The 19,375-nt window shown below is 38.9% G+C and overlaps 1 protein-coding gene across 6 annotated transcripts in view; it reads right to left on the reverse strand.

Moving 5' to 3' along the window:
• Window positions 1-573: 573 nt before the first annotated feature.
• Window positions 574-19,375, reverse strand: part of SH3KBP1 (SH3 domain containing kinase binding protein 1) — a 229,800-nt gene continuing 210,998 nt past the window's right edge. For 5 of the 6 annotated variants that reach the window (XM_042788560.1, XM_042788563.1, XM_033010036.2 and 2 more), the window contains 5 exons: window positions 9,223-9,332; window positions 8,324-8,449; window positions 5,157-5,428; window positions 3,674-3,737; window positions 574-1,616 (listed from right to left, as the gene is read on the reverse strand). In XM_042788560.1, the coding sequence (XP_042644494.1) occupies window positions 1,575-1,616; window positions 3,674-3,737; window positions 5,157-5,428; window positions 8,324-8,449; window positions 9,223-9,332 (614 nt within the window). In that variant the 3' untranslated portion in view covers window positions 574-1,574. Of the gene's footprint in view, window positions 1,617-3,673; window positions 3,738-5,152; window positions 5,429-8,323; window positions 8,450-9,222; window positions 9,333-19,375 lie in introns of those variants that run through there. The other variant, XM_042788561.1, reaches the window with a different exon arrangement.

Below are 19,375 nucleotides of genomic sequence, written 5' to 3' on the forward strand. Positions count from 1 at the left end.
TGTATGCATATTAAAAAGATTATGGGAACTCTGCCAACCGTGTGTGAATGTGACCTGCTAACTGAACACCATGTCTCATCCAGCTCTTGGCAGGCAGGGTGGTTAGCTGTGGTACAGGATATGCTGGCTGAAGCCAGCTCCAGCATTTGATGCGATGACAAATAGACCTTTTGTGGGTTTTTTTGTCACTCTGAAGCATCACCAATATCACTCACTCACTCACTCCATGCTATGCAAAAATATCCATTATTTAAGCGCTTTGTATAAACTCCACAGAGATGGCTGACAAGGTATGAGATACTCCGTGGCTAGTAAAGAACACACAAAACCACAAACAGAAAAACAGACGGCAGTATTTTGAAAGGATGAAAATGACCAGAGAAAGTGGAAGACATGAAGTAAGCATCAGGTTCAATAAAATGATGAAAAGAAAGTCCTGCTGCAAAAACAGGACTACGAAGTGTATCAGTCTCCAAGCGTACAACATAATGTAGCAAACAATACCACATAAACAGCAAATGAAACAATGTCACACGATAGAGAACTTTGTGCATGAAATAATACAACTTTTTATTCATGTTTTATAGATTACTTTTATTTATTTTTCCTTTAATAATGCATATTCTGTTCACTCTGTGCAAAATTGGGGACAGAGGCGGGCGTTTAAATCATCTAATGAAAATCAAGCGGAGATGAACATTCAAGTTGAGGGAGAGGCCTATCAAAACCAGGTAAGCTAAAAAGCCACAGCTGCTCAAGACAAAGCTGCTCTCAGCTGCGCCCTTTTGTCCTGCCACCTCACACAAACCTGGCTGTACTGACTGAGCAGCTGTACACTGAGAAGGTGACCTCCGCCGGACACGGGGGACAGGAGTCGTCGTGGTAGCTACATTAGGGAGACCTGGCTTACAACCGGCTCCAGTCAGTGTGTGGCAAAGAAAGGCACAAATCATTGCAAAGACCAGATTTCTGTTGGTTTGTTTCCTTCTTGTAAATACATTACTGTACACAGCGTAAGTTTAAATTGTAGGGGATTGGGGACATAAAATTGCATATTTAACAGAACTTAAAACCATAACAAAAAGTAGGCTGTTCTATCTTGAAGCAAAAATAATCCCTCCAGCCCCAACATTAACATTCATTCCTGGCTATATGCAGTACAAACATTTTAAAATCTGTGACAAAAGACAATTAAAAACCAAAAGTCAAAATCATAAAGCTTGTAAACAGATAATCTGAAATACACTTTATTTATGGAAAAATATCATCAAAATAGTACCACTATGGACTAAACTGCCTGAGTTTTCATTTCACCTAGGATCTTGAAGTAGAGAGCCTTTAGCACAAGAAGATCAATTTCAGTCACAACTAGTGCCACACAGCACTGCTTCGGGTGGGAATTTTGTCCTCGTTGGTGGTATTTTTGTTGTGCTATCAAAAACTGTTGTGCTAATCCTTCAAATAAAGGGATGTTGAGGCAATTCTTAAATCATTTGGCACAAAGTTATTTTGGCTGGGGCATAAATTTGAGTCTCAGTCATGAAGAATAACGCAACATTCCATCTATCAAGTATTCACTTTGATTGAAGAGCTTTCTTTATGTCATTAACTTCCATCTGAAAACACACACAAAAAAATTTGTGATGAAATTAGATGCTTTAACACACTGAGGCACAGTTAGTGCCTCTTGAAAACCACATGTTCCATCCTGTCCATAGCGGTCGAGTAAAGGTTTTATACTACTATTATTTCCACAGATTTCACAAGTTGAGGTGACCTTCTCAGCTGCCTAAGACGACCACTCATGACTTCCTCTGCTCAGAGCTTGACAACTTTAGTCACTGAACGCGCCCCAAGACCTTTCAAACTCTTTAAGTGACAACTTTTACAAGCCATGCAGCTTGCTGCCAGGAATTACTTGTGGAGTGAGTGCCGTGTCCACGTGCCAGCTGCTGTCCTTACACCCGGCACAAGTAAACTGAACTGCTGACAGTGCGCTCTGGTAGCTGAGGAGCAAACCCGATTGTCTCTCTGCTATAGGGATGGCTCTTGCTGCAGGGATGGCGGTTGCCTTCTACACCCATCAAGCCTGTGTCCAGGCACCTTAACGGATCTGATGGATGTACAGCTGTGTGATAAAAGGATGCGGCTGAAACCATCATCAGCCCTAGTTGTACACTTGGCCCCTCTGACAGATGCTGGAAATGCTGATGCAGGGGTATTAGATTTATTCAAACACACCCGCAGTGCTCAGCTGTACCACATTATCAGGGCAGTTTTCCTTAATACATGGACTGAGAGCTGTGCTACTTTATGACTATCACAGCACTCTTAAGCTAATGCAACTTTTGTTTGTTGAACTCTCATCTTCACGGAAAGCTAAGAATGCCACCTTGGCTAGCATCTGAGCATTTATCAGCATAAGGAACATTTGAACTGGAGTAAAAGAATTCAGCTGTAAGATCATAATTTTAAAACCACCAATGCAGGCCTCTTGTATAAAGATCTAAAGCCACCCTTGGAGGTAGAATCCAGACCTCTGAATAGTCTGGCCTGTTAGACTAAATCAATAACTGTTATTAAAAATGTTCATTGATTTTATCTGAATAAATTTCAATTTTCGCCGAACATGAATTGGGCATTACTAGAAGCCACACTCCTATGTAGTTGCACACATAAAGTCCTTTAGGCAGCCCTGGACCACAGACATCAATGGTCATTAGTTCTGCCACCCTTTGCCATGTTCTAAGTGTTTTACTGAGCAGGAACAGCCCAGTGAAATTATAGTTCAATTTTCTATCCCCAGTAAAAAGAAAAAGTATAGTTGACCCATGCCATAAAAATATAAAATATAATGCTAAACCACTTATCAAGTGAATAGAATAGAATAAAATAAAGATTGTTTTAGTTGGAAGAGACCTACAATGATCATCTAGCCCGGCTGCCTGACCAATTCAGGGCTGACCAAGTTAAAGCATGTTATTAAGGGCATTGTCCAAATCACTCTCCAAAACACAGAAAAGCAGTTTCAATGTCATTCCATACTGAAGCAGCACGGTCAATGATCCTAGCAAAGGCTCAGCTCCATGGCTCACACAAGCCGGGCAGCGTGCTACCGGGCAAATGACTAGGCCAGCACAACAACATCTGGAGCTAAGGTACTATACAAACTGTGGTAGCAGTAACTTGGCTCTTAATCAGAGCACCTTCTTTTATATTGTTTAGGATGCTTTAGTAAAGACAGCCTGAGTACAGTCTGTAGAGCAGGCATAAAAATCTTGCCAAATGAGGTAATATTCCAAGCACACAAGACAAGCCTTCTACAAAATATAAAGCTTTGGGAGAGAGCTAGTAATTTAAAAAGACATTATTTAATTTGTGACAAAATCAAACCATTAAAACTGAGACTAAAAAATATCATAGTTTGAATCCTATACTGTGTTTTAATTTTTTAAAAATTTGTCTATTTGTGCTGATAAATTTCTGGATAATCATCAGGCTTTTCAGTAAGAAACCAGTATTGCAGCATATATGAGACAGAATGGCAACACTATGAAGGGAAAATGTATATCACTCTCAGAAATGTTGGTAGTATCTTAGCAGTTTTATGTCCCATACCTGAGGCTAAGACAAGCCTGCCAATACTTCCATAATATTTAAAGAATTTAAGTACCTGCAATCGTAGACGGATCTTCTTTTCTTCATCCAACTCAGACAGTAACTGTTTAATCTCTTTTCTGTTAAAAGAATGCAAAAAAATCTTGGAATGGAAATTATTAAACTAGTAAAATACAAAAGATCACTTGGAGACATATTTTCCCTGCTTCACTAGTTACCTTTTTTCCTCTGAACAACTAATTAAAGTCAGTATACTCTTGTATACTACTATATCCTATACTACAGAGAAGTCAGTCTCTTTAAAAGGACAGTACCTCTCCACCCCATATGGCTACTGAATTTCCTCCTAACAGCCCAGCATCCACAAGCTTTGCTCTGGATTAGCTCTATCAACACTGTATCAGCACCCAGTTGCTTTTTTTTCCATACAAAATGTAGATGGATTGGCTGTTGGTGGGTTATAGGAACTGGTAACACAAATCCTGCCCATGCTGTCACATACTTCAGCCACTTAAATGCTGTTTATACCAGCAATACAATGTAACCTGCACATTCATTTATAAGATATAACGACCCCAAATACGGACTTGCTGTCATCTGTCAGATAGTGGAACAGAACTACAAGGAGCAGACACCTTCTCATGTTCCCACTGAGTGATCTCACCTTAAGACATAAACCAGTAGGTGGAAGCAGCCCCTGGAAGAAGGGCTGGGGAGCCCAAGGGAGCAGGGGCCTGGCCTGGGAGGTAAAGCCAGGGGGCTCGCTGGCTAGATCCAGCTTAAGCCATGTCCTCCTGCATCTTCTCCCAAACTCCCCACACACCTCTATTCTGCCACAGTCTCTGCATGCTGCTTTCCCTTTTCCTTTTCCTGCCTAGGCTACACACAACTGACAATGTAAGTGAAGGTTCAGCTTTCAAAACACTGAATATTCTCAGGAATAGCAAAAGCTACAGGCCAGACCCAGTTTCTCCTAAGAAATGAGCAGCTTAAAAAAAATAAAGATGCCCAACGCTAAAATAGTAAGATTCAGAGTCATAAACACAATGGTCTTTAAATGTCCTAATCACAATTCAATTACTTCTGTAATATGAGCTTCCTGGGAAAATATGCTAACAGCCAAACAAGAAATTGATTTCATAATTTTAGGAATTTGTAGTAATTTGTACTGCAACTAGAACAAATGCACCCCTTATTAAGATCAATGTGGCTGAGTTCCCAAATAGTTACTGGTGAATAAAACAACGCAAGAACCTTTTTCACTGCTTATAGCTTGTAACTTAACTTTCTCAACACCCCATAAGCATCTGCTTATGTCGTAACACAGGAAAAAAAAAAAAAAAAGTGTTACAGATATATAGTGCCAGTCTTTTTTACTGATCTTCTCACCCCTGAACATGTTCTGTCAGATGAAAATCCTACAAATGCAAAGGCAAACTGTGCAGAGTAACACATATGAAGGCAGGCTCAAGAAGAATCTGCCACCATCATGCATGAACAGATGCATCCCACCTACAGCTCTGATTTGCAGTACTTACTTTTGCTGGTCTTTCATGGTTTCAATGATGGTTCTTAGCTCCTTAATTTGTGTTCTCAGCTCCTCCAGCGCAGTCTGACCTTGGCTCAATTGCTCAGTCTTTGGCTTTCCTTCAGTACCAAACAGGGATGGGGAATTTGACCTGTGGCCTGTTGTTCCCATAGCAATTGAGTGAAATCCAGGTGATGGTGAAGGGGATAGTGATGGTTGTACGTTACTACCACTAGCCAAACCTCCTGGTTTTGGAGGCAAGGAAGTTTTATTATCAGACACCTGCAACAAAAAGAGTAACATTTAGTGTCTGGAGAAAGCTTTATGAAAATGAGACTTCTAACAAATATTAAGTATTTTGCTGCTTTTCAGTAATGTTGAAAGTCCATAGTCAAACACGGCCAGTTTTGGCCAAAGCATGATAAATATAATGAACAGTCATTATCTTTGTACATGTAAATCAGAGGGTGTCCAGTTGGGATGCAGAAGTTCAGACAGCTTCAGTAAGACTTTCCATATTTGCTACAGCCAGTCAGCAACAAGCATTTCCAAGATCTCAGACCCAGCAGTGAAATGAACCAGGGACAGATGCTCAGTGTTTCTCTCAGAAGTTTATGAGAACATACCTACATCCATGGATGTCTTCCACAGAGGACAAAACTGCATGGCCAGGAATCCAAGTTGTATTTTTTTGCAGATTAAATTTATGATTGTCAACTAACCATTGAAGGAATCTTCAACACCCAATGTTTTTTAAAAATTAAAAAATGTGTTACATGTTACCCTTAGTGTTATGTGTCCTGGTTGGGGCTGGCCTAGAGTTCCCGCTGGTCTGGCAGCGGGAGGAGCTGCAGCCCCCTGAGACCCCAGGGGCTCCCCAGGGCCCAGTGCCCTCACCTGTGTGCGGGGGCGGGGGGAGCACAGCTGGAGGGCTGGGCCCCGATTGGCCGATAGTCCATGTCATGTGACACTGTGCTCACTATATAAAGGCAGGAGAGGGCCGGGAGGGCCTGCCACTTCTGGGAGTGTGGCTGTGGGGCCTTTGTGTTTGGGATTGCCAGCCAGGAGCAGGCGGGAGGTGAGCAGCTGTATGGTACATTACCTGTTGATACTGCTGTCAGTGTATTATTCTGTTACTAAACTGTTTTTATCTCCACCCGCGAGTCTCCCTTTGCCCCTCTGATTCCCTCCCCATTCCCAAGTGGGGGGAGAGTGGGTGAGTGACTGCGTGGCATTTAGCTGCTGACCAGGCTCAAACGGCGACGTTATGAAACCAGGAAAATATTCCTTAAGTTTGCTTGTTGGTAGGATATAAAAACAAAATCCCATGGCTTCAAAATGATAATAAATTAATAAGAAATAAATGTACTGTACTGTCCTCTGTTAACTGAAGCTTCTGTGAATCTCCATAACTACCGATGGCTCTTTACTCATCCAAGAACTTAACAGAAAAAAGCAGCATTAACCTAGTTACCCTGGAACCATGTGGCTAGCTCTGAAGGATCCCATGCTTCTTGATTTACAATCCAGTGCTATACTTACTAGACAAAGTATGGAAAAATCTGAGGTCTACCTACCGTACATGTGTCACAACATGAACCCAGAACAGTGTACAAGTACACTTATCACAGTGGCAAGTAAGATGAGTCTTAACTATTTATCAAATTGTTATTTGGCATTGTTAATATGTGCATTATACGACAGCTACTAGGAATACCTGAAAATCTGATTTGGCCAAGAGTAAGAAAAAGCATTAGGCAGCCTTCCATCTATATCTTTGGAAAAGAGATACTGAGGTTGAATGGCAAACAGGGTACGATATTGAGAAAAAATGGTATGGAGCTGGAAGGAGACATTGTAAGTGATGACTTGGGGACTAGGGTGGTGGCATTAGCTGAACAAAGTAACTGAGAGAAAAGATAGTGGTCAGATGAAAATTAGGAGAAAGTGTGATGAGGAGGGATGAGCAGGATCTACTAGTTCTGCAAAAAACAGTCTTCCCCACTACATGAGCGTGATTGAGCACAGAACCTGTCCTGAGCAAGCACTGCATAAGAACTAAAAGTATTCTGCAAAAGAAACAGTGTGATGATAGAAATAAAAATGGTGGTATAATCACAACAAAGCTGAATCTCTCCAGTGGCTTGAATTCTTGACTTCATCACCTTAGTAATATTCTTTTAACATTTTTTATATATGTATCTATATCTCTGTGCATGTGTGAGTAATGTGTACCTGTAAACAGATATTTCATGGATAATAATCCTTGTATCAGTACATGCTTTGGACTGAAAAGAGATGTCAGGCTGAGTTCAAACCTGGAGCAAGTGAGTAAAGCATAATTGAAGTCATCCATGCCGAACACCTTACTCCAGAGCTTAACTGGCTCCAGTCAGTTGCTTTCTGATAGCAGTCATCTTGTTTTACAGTAACAACATCTACATCCTTGGCATACCAGCATATAATTTATGAATGTTGGCCCAAGAGCATTCCTTAACCCAAGTGCTCCCAGAAGAGGGAGCTATATAGCAAAACATTATCCTTATAACTTGATCACAGAAGAGCATGACTTCATCTTTCAAATGCTTTTGTTAGATTATTAGAATGTAATATTTGTATTATTAAATATATCCTCATGTACTTAAAAGTAGCTCCAACCTCTAAAGCCTGATCTACATATCCCTTCTGTAATACTCAATTATCCTATAGTTTTCTAGCAATATATAGTAAGAATGGTGCAAGCCTATAAAATGAATCCAATTATACCAGTATAAAAAGTGATTATACTTGCAAATTTAAATTCACATACTATTGGAGTGGGTCAAAGAGTTGTATTTCTTCTGCTCACAGACTCTTCCAACATAATTTACAGCTGCAAGAAAGGGTCTTTGTTTCTAAAATTTATTTCCCTACCTTCTCCAATTCTGTGACATGTATTTACACTTGAGGGACTTTTTCACAGTATGGTTATGGAGATATTTTAATTGTGCAATTCACTTCAGACTTGCATTTCAAACACAGAACAATCTTTAGTAACCCTTATCATTTTAAGCTTCTCTAAAGGGCCAGTTACCAGGTGATTGTTGAATTAAATTTGAAAAATAAGTATCTGAACGGAGTTTTCAAAAATGAAGATGCATGTGATGAGATCAAGCAGAGATATTCCAATTAACTTACTTGTGATATTGTAACAGTTCTTGATTTCCTTGACGCGTCAATGGTTTTGTGTGTAATGGAAACGTGTTCTTCCTTCTCTTCTTCAGGACTCGGTGAGTCAAAGAAATCCGGGCTTGAAAGGGATGACTAGGTAGACAAATGCAAACACCCCAAAAGAGGAAAAAAAATGCAGGTATTTTCATTGTACAAGAATTTAACAGAGGAAGAAGAAAATCATGTATGTGATGACTTTTTTATTCTTAGTTATAATTTTCAAAGTAACAATACTTAGCAGTAGTTGCTCTCATTCTGATATTCCAGAATGCAAAACAGCACAGAAACAAAGCCCAAATCCCAAAGAAAAAGACACTGAAAAACTAAGCAGTGGTTTCCAAAGTATGGTTTGAGACCAACTTCACTAAAGATACATATTAGAGGGTGAAATTTAAATCACCCTTATATTTACAATTGTGAGCTTAATGAGAAGAAAAACATGATGGCTCAAGGAGAGCTGTTGATGGTCCTCAAAATCTGATAAATGTCCTAGAGAAACCAAGGGAGATGCTTCCTTTGGGAAACACTTTCAAAATCCTTAATACTTAGCACAACTAGTTTATTCCAATGATTTTTATAAAGAATTTTTCTGGCCTCAGTCATGGTTGGCAAGGAATACATGGCAGCACCCAAATAAGGGGGTACAAATCTTGTAAGGGAGGGAATGTTTTAAACATCAGTATTCAAAACACTGGCAGCCTTCTGACACTAATCTTCCTGAGGTGTATCTCTCTGCTTCACGGTATGTGTGAAGGAATGGCTGTGTTGGTGTAGTAAAAACACCAGGGAACACAAATAGGAGGACGAGAAAAAAAAAAAATAATCAGAAAAAAAGTATTTTTAAAAGAAAAGGAAAATTAACTTACAGACGTGAGAGACTGGGAGGGCGGTCGCCTGCCAGTAGCTTTTGGTCTGGTTGTAGTTGGATGATTAAGCTTCTCAGCAATTGGTATTACAGAGTCAAAACCTTCCAAGTCTTAAAAATAAAATAGAATTGATTTGTTTCTTTGGCAATTATCCTCAAGGGGAAAGAATCACCATTTTTTTCTAATTTCAAAGAAATTAAATCCCGTTTTCCCCATTGTGTCACAGTGTTCTGCACATATTTAGGCACCATGATGGCACCAAAAAACCCTGGAGGTCGAAGGCAGCTGTAATCCAGTCACCCTTGCCAATCACAATTATCCTTCCATCTCACAATAAAACAGACGGGGAATGCGTAGAGGAGCCTTTGGCTTTGTTTTTGGCATAGTGAAAGCTAAATGACAACATGGGTCCTATGGCATGGAATAAACAATTTCAAAATTTCCATCTTGCTATTAAAGAGGTTAGTGATTTTTTTCTTGAATAACTGGAGACATAAGACTGTGCACAGATTGTCTCAAGAACTGTACTGTCAGCGCTGCACCTGCAGCAATTGCTTAGGGGAGCACAGAAAGAGAATAATGGAGCTGGAAGTGATCTGCAGGTTCCTGGACACCTGCAGCTGGAGGCAGCATCGTTTCCCGTAGCTACAGGTGAGAGGAGTATCTCCAGTACTCCAGAGGTTATGGTAAAGTGAAAACTCCAACAGGCTCCTTAAGCTGTAGAGACCCCATGAAAAACAGGCCTGCTCAAATGCAGTCTCCACTGTCTTCATGGTTAGTGAAATGCAGTGGGGAAGTGTGTGCTGAATCCAGCCATGTGCTACCATATTTACATGAAAGAACAATGTGAAGGCTGAAGGAATACTTCAGGTCATGATTACATGCCTGAATCAAATGGTTTAACACCATTCATCTATTTTTATGGGTTGTATCAATTTCACTCGTCTCCATTTCAAAATGCCCTACTGATATGTTAAGCACAAATGAGTCAGAAAACATACAAGAGGTACTTGAGACAATATAAATCAAAATTCTGTAAAATTACTTTCAGACATGAATCCAATACTGGAATGATATTCATTATTCAGAGACTGTTTTTCATTGCACACATGTAGGAAGGAATAGCTTTTAAGTTAATAGTTACATATACTGGGCACTTAATTTTCAGAACTGTTACAGAACAATGAATCACTGAAGATCAAGCTTTGTTGCTGTATTACGACCATCATACAAAATTACACAATGGAAGAACAAATTAATTAATGGGTCTGTGCTGTAAACTATATTCACTGAAGGACACTTAAACTGATTCTAAGTGCTCATAATTTAGCAGCTAGGAAGTAAATGGGATCAGACATTCCTTATTCAGCAATATTCTTCCATCTCTGGGAGATAAAAAACGAAGAAAAAAAGAGGCCTCTTTCAAGATCCCTAAAGTAGTCTAAGGTTATTCACCTCCAAATACTACTCTATTTTTGGAGCAACTCTTCCTATATATAACCAGTGACCCCACTGTCTTCTACCAGGTATTTCTCTCACTGCTTTTTTTATTGACTGTTGCAACCTGTGTGCAAAGGTAGGTCACCCAATCTGTCACTGGGAATTTGGCAATCTGAAAACTAAACTTCATCCCCACGTATCAGATGAGGCTACAGTGCTTTTAAAGTAAAAATGAGCTAACATTATCAGACTGCACAAAACCTATCTGGAACCCTACAGAACTTTAGGGTTTCAGCAGAGGAGAAATTGAAGTAAAAATTTATTTTCTGGGAAAAAAAAAAAATGCAAATGTAAAAGTTGGTTTCCAGTAATAGCCAGTTTGAAGCTGATGTATGACATAGATAGCTAAATGACTTGCTTAAGATCACACAGCAAGTCAGTGATGTATTTTAATACATTGTCTTAATTTTCACCACTGTTACTTTGTTAAGTTGAACAGCAAGAATATATTGCCATCAAAAATATACACTTGCCTATAAACACGTGAAACTTATATACATGAGTACAAACGGAGGCTGAAGGAATCTTTCCATTTGTCCCAGCCACTCTTTCCCACCTAACTCTTTTTTACTAAGCTAGTTTCAATCCAGCTCATTTTCCAACAGCATGTGCTCTGCCACACAAATACCTGTGCTGAAGGAAGGACCAGTAGCAGCACCAGAGGACTGGTACAAGCTGCTAGAACTGAGAAAAAGAGCTGACTGCTGCTTGGGGGGGGGGCAGCAAACTGGCTGAAGTTACCCTGCAGCTTAGCAAGGCTCCAGTGCATGACTCCCCTCTCTCTGTGTTGCTGCTTCTATGGCAAGTGCCACTGTCCCTTTCTCTGTTCTTACAACAGATAAGTATCTACACTAATGTTGAAAACCACCAATGAAAAAAAGCATGAAAGCATTAATTCTGTGTTTTTCTTTGGCTTAAATAAACTAATAATTACCTAGAGTTCAATGTTTGATCAGAATAATCAAATATTCATGTTTAAATTGTAAAGTGTATTGAAAAACAGAGTGTATGTATTTGTGTCCTTCAGACCCATGAGCACTTGCAGATAAAATCTGCTTCATTCATTTTATGAATACCATGAAAGATGACCATTTCTGTGCAAAGCTTCTATTATCAAGAAATACTGGGAATCCTCATCTTTTTCTGCTTCTGAGTATGTTTCTGATAGCTAGAAAAATAAACTAAAGCAGCATATACCTGAACTGAATTTAAAAAAAAAAGCGCAGAGCAGAGGTTGGAAAGGCTCCACAGGTAAGATGTGCTGCTAAACTAGTGAAATCACATCCATTCAGCTGATACTATAAATGAAATTCTATTTACGTGTAAGGGGCAACACTTGGTAAAATGTTAAAATAGTAAGTCCATTTCCAGTACTTCCATATGCCTTTCATCCCCCACTGTTTGTTCTCCTTATTCAGTTGTGGTTCTTGTACCCAAATCCGCTCTGCATCTGAGGTTATCACCACCTTCCACAGTCATCACCTAGGAAGTATTCATTCAGGAAAATTCTCATCTAGCAAAATGGTAACTAGTAAAACGAGGAACAGAACCACTAAGAGTCCCCTGCTTTACTGTCATCTATACTGTTGATTCAGTAACGCATTCACTTGTACTGGTTATTTGATTATTTTTTTCTGATGGAAAGCAAGGTTGAACGTGTGAGACTATATTATACTCACTGAGGTCATTAAATGTATAGATTTGATTTTAGTTTGTGTTTCTGTAGCTATCAGAAATTGGGATCTTAAATTTACATACTAATCAAAATGTAAAAACCTGCCTGAGCTGAACCAAAGGGAACACTACTAAAAATAAACTCCAGTCTACTGTATTCACAGCCATGTTAACTGCCAGTAAGGCAGCATCAGTATCCAACTGACCTGAGCTCTGCACTGGTCCAGCTTTCACTGTAGCTCATAATAACAAACAGTAAGGAAGGTTCTATTGAACACATAGAACATAGATGGCACCCATCAATTAACAGTGCCACTCCCTAATTAAAAAAATAGTTGATACTTGTTCTACAAATAAACAGATGCATTCATCATTATTACTGTCTCACTGATCAAGGTGGTAATTCATGAAGGAATTCATGATGTGGGAAGAAACACGTTAGAGTAATTCTAATGTACTAGTGTAGTACACATAATAAAATGTCTGGCTTACTGAGCAAACATATTTAATGAATATGAAAAATGTTAGCTGTGCAAGAATTATACCTTGGTATCCTTCCAAGCCAGTTAAGAATAGGAAGTTTTTCCCCATTGCTATGTTCATTGGGAGACATAGTTATTTAAAGCACAATGATGGTGATTTAAAAAAAAAAAAAAATCCCAGATTCATGAAAACAATTATGTAAGGGAAAAATTTTCAGCTCATTAGACTTGTATCTCCCTGGAAAAAAACCCTTCAATCCCCCCTTCTTCTTCCCACCTCTCTCCGCTCAGCTCCACCCCCTCCACCCCCCCCCCCCCTCCACCCCCCCCCAGAAAAACCCCACAAACAGAAAGGAAAGGTTAAATAGTTATGTTTCCTTCCCTACCCCTTTCCCCCCCCCCCCCCACATTTACTGTTCTAGCATAAAATGTGGCTAGAGCTTAACTTTATCCTATGGTTAGGTATTTTAGTCTTTGGGCAAAGTCATTTATACATAATGAAGACAGAAAGCTTTTGAATTAGCAGAGAGATTTCACCTTGAGAAAACTGAAATGGGAAGTGATGGATAATAGCAGAATCATGACATTCAGAATGCTAACGGCAAGGTTTCATAGAACAGAAATATAGCAGGGCTGAAAGAAATGAGGCAAAGGTGGCATGCAATTTGTTTGAAGAAGATAATGTCACAAAAGCCACAGAGATAGATTTCATTTCATAATCATCTTCAACACGTTTAAAAGATTGACAATAGGCTTGTGAAATGGTATATATACTGTCTTTAAATACAATAATCCTGAAAGCTATCAAATGAGACAAAGATACTGCAGAGGAAATCTGCATTAATGTCCAATCAGTATATAGCACTAATTTTAAAAAAAGAAACGGTAATCTGAATATTACTGGGAATTTTCAGAAAACCACAATTATTTTAACTACTTCAAGTGCCTAGATTCTGCTACTCTCTCCATGCTGAACACCACTGTACCCTTCAAGGAATACAGCCATGCTCCTAGCATAAGGAGGCATGCAGGGCAGCAGAATCTCACCCATAATGAATTGCAGACTCTTTTTTAAGATTCGGGTAATGCGCTTTTTGGCAGGAGGGCTCCCTGGCTGCAGGGTTACTGTGTTCAGGAGTGTACCAGCAACGTGCCCATGAGGCCTGCCTGCGTGGTTCTGTGCTTTGGATGGAAACCCCTTAGATCACCAAGCTTCCCAGTACAGTCACCGGACCACCTTTCCTAAAGTATATGATTATCTTTTCCCCTTTCAACCCTGACTTTTATTGTTTTAATAGCTGAATGTAGAAAGCTGCCATAATGAGCTTTGCTAACCACTTGCCAGTGCCCTCATAAGGATTTTATTTTTAACGATTCAGAAGATGCCAAGAAAGAACTGAAAGGTCAAGAACACTGAGCTAGAAGAAATGGATATGTTGTTTTCAGGCACCTCAACTTGACACACATGGAGAATGATTTGAATTTCTGGTTTACTGCTGTTTTCTGGACCCTCCAGTGCAAGAGACCTAATTAATTTACGTAATGGACCGTTAAAATATCCCTGATTACAATATTTACAATTTACAACTATGTTTATGGGTGATTTTGATTCACTGACATAAATACTACAACTTAGCCCAGTTGGGTAATTTTGCTCCTTTGCTTCACTCTATTAAAATGAGCATGAACAGCAGCATAGAAAGAAATAACTGGTTTAGACAGATTTCAGTCTTCATTATATGAGTCACCTTTTGTCCTCCAACCCTTATCTTTACTAGTATTTTCTTTTTTCCAACTTTTACTCTGTGACTTCAGGCAAAAAAATTACAATGTCTCACAGTATAACAGCTTGTGATTTAAAGACAAACCCGCTCCATTCTACAACATTCTACTGGAAATATTTTCCATTTTTTTCCCTAGTGTGGGCCAAATCTTATTAGATCACTTTTGTTCCAGTCAGAGGCACAGCCATCACCTCTCCTAAGAAATGTGAGCACATTACAGTTCTAGAACAACTGCAAATATAACTCAAAGAAACATGATATACTGAAGATTTTTAAAATTTGTTTGTATACTAGGTATTTTCAAGTAGGGTACTTTTATCTACCCTTCCAGCCAAGTTAGCGCCAGCCTTGTAGGGAGGGACAGAAAAAGAGTATGGATAATAATGTGGGTCTGTCCAGTACTCCATGATCCACCAGCAAATGCTCTGAAGATTCAAGTCTGAGGAAATGCTGAAAAATGGACTCACATTAACCAGCTTTCATGGAATCTCTTAAGAAAATTCATACCAATGCTGTACGTTTCAGCAGGAATCTATGAGTGCATTATGTTAGCACTGATAAATATTATTAACTGCTTTCATAAATACTATGCAAAATGTGTAGAGCCAGGAAAAATACAGGAAAGATGTGTCTGCTTGGCTCTGTGTGGGAAGTGCCTATGCAGCTCAGCCTTTTTGCAAAGCACAGAAACTGCTTATTGTGTGGGTTAACTGAGCATTTCCCCAGTAGATATATTATTTTTATTTCTTTGTGGGTTATTCTTTAAATCACTTAGCTTAAATTCATAAGATCGTGTTAGATGATTTCCAAGCAAGCATATTTAGGATAGACAAGACTTATGTTTCAGGATTGCAGGATTCCAAAGTGTGTTTATATATATAATTAAAAGACTTAGTGTTAATCTTGACTTGCAGAAATAACTCAATACCAATAATTAATTACAATAATTCAGTAATTTTCTGGAAGCATTACTTTTTGAGCCAGTAACTTATTATGTGCTGGATGTTCCTGTCATTGCACTGGCCCTCAGATATAACATTTCTTTGTGAAATTAAAAAGAAACATGTAATCTAAAAAAAGAAGTCAAATTATGCAATCAGGTAGGAATTTAAATTGTTGAAATAAGTGTAATTCTACATAAGGACTACTCTTCTGTTGGTAGAGCAGGGCTTACTTTCAGTGTAGCTTATGTTGCTCTAGAAGTATTTTAAACTAAGCTCGAAAAGCCACTGTCAATCCAGAACAGTTGTTTGTACATGAGACTTTACAACAGATGTAACTACTCTGATTTAACAATAATACTGGAGACAAAGTCTTGGGTGACATGACCATGCACTTTCCACTGAGAACCAGTGAGCGCTATTCAAATTTCTATGTGTTTTTTTTTTTTTTTTTCCTCTTTCAGACTACAGAACCATCCTAGCATGTTGCTACATATTTTTGTTTTGTAATGTATAAGGACATTACAACGAAATATGTGCATTAAACTTTGTGATGATACCATCTGGCTGTAACAACAGGTTAATGAAATCACAGCATTGACAAACATCACGTGCAAACTGTACATGTCACGTACGTCACTAAAATTTCTCATGGTACAATAAAACAAGCTGTAATGATTTCAAATTTCAGTGCTATGGTGCAAGATCTTCTGTCACAGTACACTCAATTTCAACTTTTAATCAGAAAAAAATCTGTAACAGCCATGTATACATTAAGTGTTTTGCAAAATACTTCTTTTTGTATTTGTTATGCATTGTCAACTAAAGCAAAGACAGGACAGAAAGGAAATGGAAAGAAAAAAAAAAGCCTTACCCTCATGAAATGAAGAAGAGTTACCCATGGCAAAGGGATGTAAATAGGAAAAGTTGGATGAAAGATGTGTGGAAAAGAAAGTAAAGGCATCACTGAAAACAGGGAAAAAGAAAACAAAAGAAAAAGTGAGGAGGAATGGGGAATGGTTCCTCTTAAGTAATATATTCTGAAGGCCAGCTTTCTGATGGGTTTTGTAAGGATTGCGGAAAGAAGCAAAGGCATGAACAACAGTAGTAATAGCTGCCATTATAGCTACAATCATCAGTGATGTTGCTGAACAGGACTTGCTCTTGTCAGTGCAGACTACAAAATTGTAATCAGTGTTGTATTATCATCAAGAAATGTAAATGTCAAGTCACAACTCTGCAGAACACATTAGTGAAATCAAGCCATGTGCTAACATCTACATAAAAATAACTTTTTACATATGCAACTGACAACACTATGCACAGTATTAGACATCACCTCAGCCTTGCTCAAGCATTTGTGACTTTCCTGATGGGTAAAGTTGGGTGAGAATGTTGTCTTTAAAGGTGTGGGGTTTTCTGGTTAGACAACACTGATCCACTGGTGGAATATTACTTAGAAAATAAATAGAAAAAAATACTGTTTCCGAAACAAGAAATTTTTAATACAGTGATAGGGGACCTAGACAGAATACAAGTTTTGAACATGGATTCCCCAATTCTCCTCTGCATATTGCTTCTCAGTTGCTGATAGAATTACTGATTTTGTTGTTGCTAATTACTTGTTTGGGAGATGGCATATGGAAGGACTCTGTACCTTCTCCTTCCTTGTCGTAAAGTTTTTGCTCTCATCATGATAAAGAAAAGGAACCAACTTAGAAATCCTTAAAAAGGTTTCACAGAATGGAAAACTGCTCTCCATCCAGCTTTAGTACGGTTTGCTTTTATAACCAAAACTGTCTCTCCAGTGGTTTTGTACATCTCTCTGCTTCGAATGAAAGAACAAGAGCTTTAGACCAGCTGTAGGACTGAGAGCCATTGACTGACAGCCATTATCCAGCTTAATATTGCTAGTGCAAAAAAGCCAGGAGAGTGCTGTAGTATTCATTTTCAGGCCATGATTCATCATCAGTACTTAGCATAAGCATTAAAGAGGGTGAGGCAACTTGCAACTGACTGCTGCTTTTTCCTGTCCTCCCCGAGAGTAGTAAGTGCCTGGGAATGGCACTGGGGCTAATGGAGGAATACAGACGAGTCCAGTAACCAGGACGGCCACACACCCGAGCTGCTGCAAAGGCCATTTGACTTCTATTTTCTTCAAAGGCTACTGCTAAGCCCCACCTTGTCTGTCACATAGGTTCACTCTAATTTGTTGTGTAAATCTGGATTACTGAAAAGACATCAAATGGTAGATTTAATCAGATCCACTTTGGAAGGATGAACCTTGGAGAAGCCGACACTGTCCTCCCCACACAGTACATGACACTGAGGCAACAGTGGTAACACCTATCACAGTTAAATATTATCTGGACTCACACAGCCTGGTCCATCCGTGTTTTGGAATACACTGGACAACTCCACTTGCTCATCCATCATTTTTACTAATCATTCATTTAGCCACAAGATTTCTCTACCCCATTGTTGTCTTTGTAAATAAATAAAAAAATCTAACACATTGATCACAAATCTTTCCAATTACACTGCCCCATAAACTGTTCTGAACTCCAAACCTCTCCTCATAGTAAAGGACATCCACTGTGAATTGTTTTGGCTTATTAAGTTTCAATTTATTGCTCTACACGCTCTTAAAATGCTGTTTATTTCTTTAACAATATTTTACAAAAGTCATCGAAAGCCTCCTGAAAATTTCTAACACTTAAGATCTTTGGGCCCACTTTCATTCCAAAGTAATCATTTATTTCTTTTTATTTTAACGAGTTGTCTAACAGGCTAGAATGACATGATTTGCCCTTGTAAATGCCATTCTGGTTTGACCCTATCAAGTCATACGTATGTAAATATTCACACTATTTTATCCTTGGGCTCAATGGGTTCCCCTTGTTAGTGGTAACACGAAGTCATCAGCTAATCCCTTTGCAACCTGTGTGTGTGATTTGGTTTATGGACTCTTTTTAGCTCCTATTCTCCATTAAAAAACAAACGAACAAATAAAGAAACACCCACAACCCCTCCACACACCCCACACCCCCCAAGTTGTGGAAATGAACAAAAAAATAGTATAAATCAAATTTCCTGCCTAACCTTTTATAGGTAGTTAAAAAAAAAACCAGAAAAAAATATGAAACACTTTAACCTTTAGTGATTCCAAGGAAACTAGAACAAGAATTTAAAAAATTTATTTTATCACACCACTATATGCTATTTGCAGCCATAGCTTTATCTTTCAAGTAAGCAACGGCTTACATGCTTTGAAAAAAAATCTGTAAACATGGATAACAAACACTAAATGGCAGAATTTGACTGCATTTCCATACCATTCATTTATATTAATCTCTACAGTAAAAACGTTCATGCAATTTATCACAAGCTTCTAGCTTTCCAATGTTTATCCCAAATGCAAATCTGGGAAAAAGCACATTGCTTGCTTTTCCAGAAGAATGTTACTATCATAAACCATAGCAACAGCAGAAGATTAAGAAAAAGCAGACATATGGATGCTGAAAAGCTCATAAATCTATGTGAAACCTATTCAGCATTTCATTGTTACAATGCAATTAAAATCCATCCATGACTTAAAGCTCTGCTTTCGAGTCCGAAGTAAAGGCAGGCTTGGCTGTCGAAAGTACACCACTGTACAGAAATGTTTTTCTGATAAAGCAGTCTGGGTAGAGACCACCACGCCAGCCTCACACTGACTGCCCCCAGCGCCCACGCGAGGTGCCCTGGTTCTGCCTTTTCCAAAGCCGGGCCG

The sequence above is a fragment of the Tyto alba genome, unplaced genomic scaffold (assembly GCF_018691265.1).
Source record: "Tyto alba isolate M040663 unplaced genomic scaffold, T.alba_DEE_v4.0 Super-Scaffold_14, whole genome shotgun sequence".
In the NCBI taxonomy this organism is placed as follows: domain Eukaryota; kingdom Metazoa; phylum Chordata; class Aves; order Strigiformes; family Tytonidae; genus Tyto; species Tyto alba.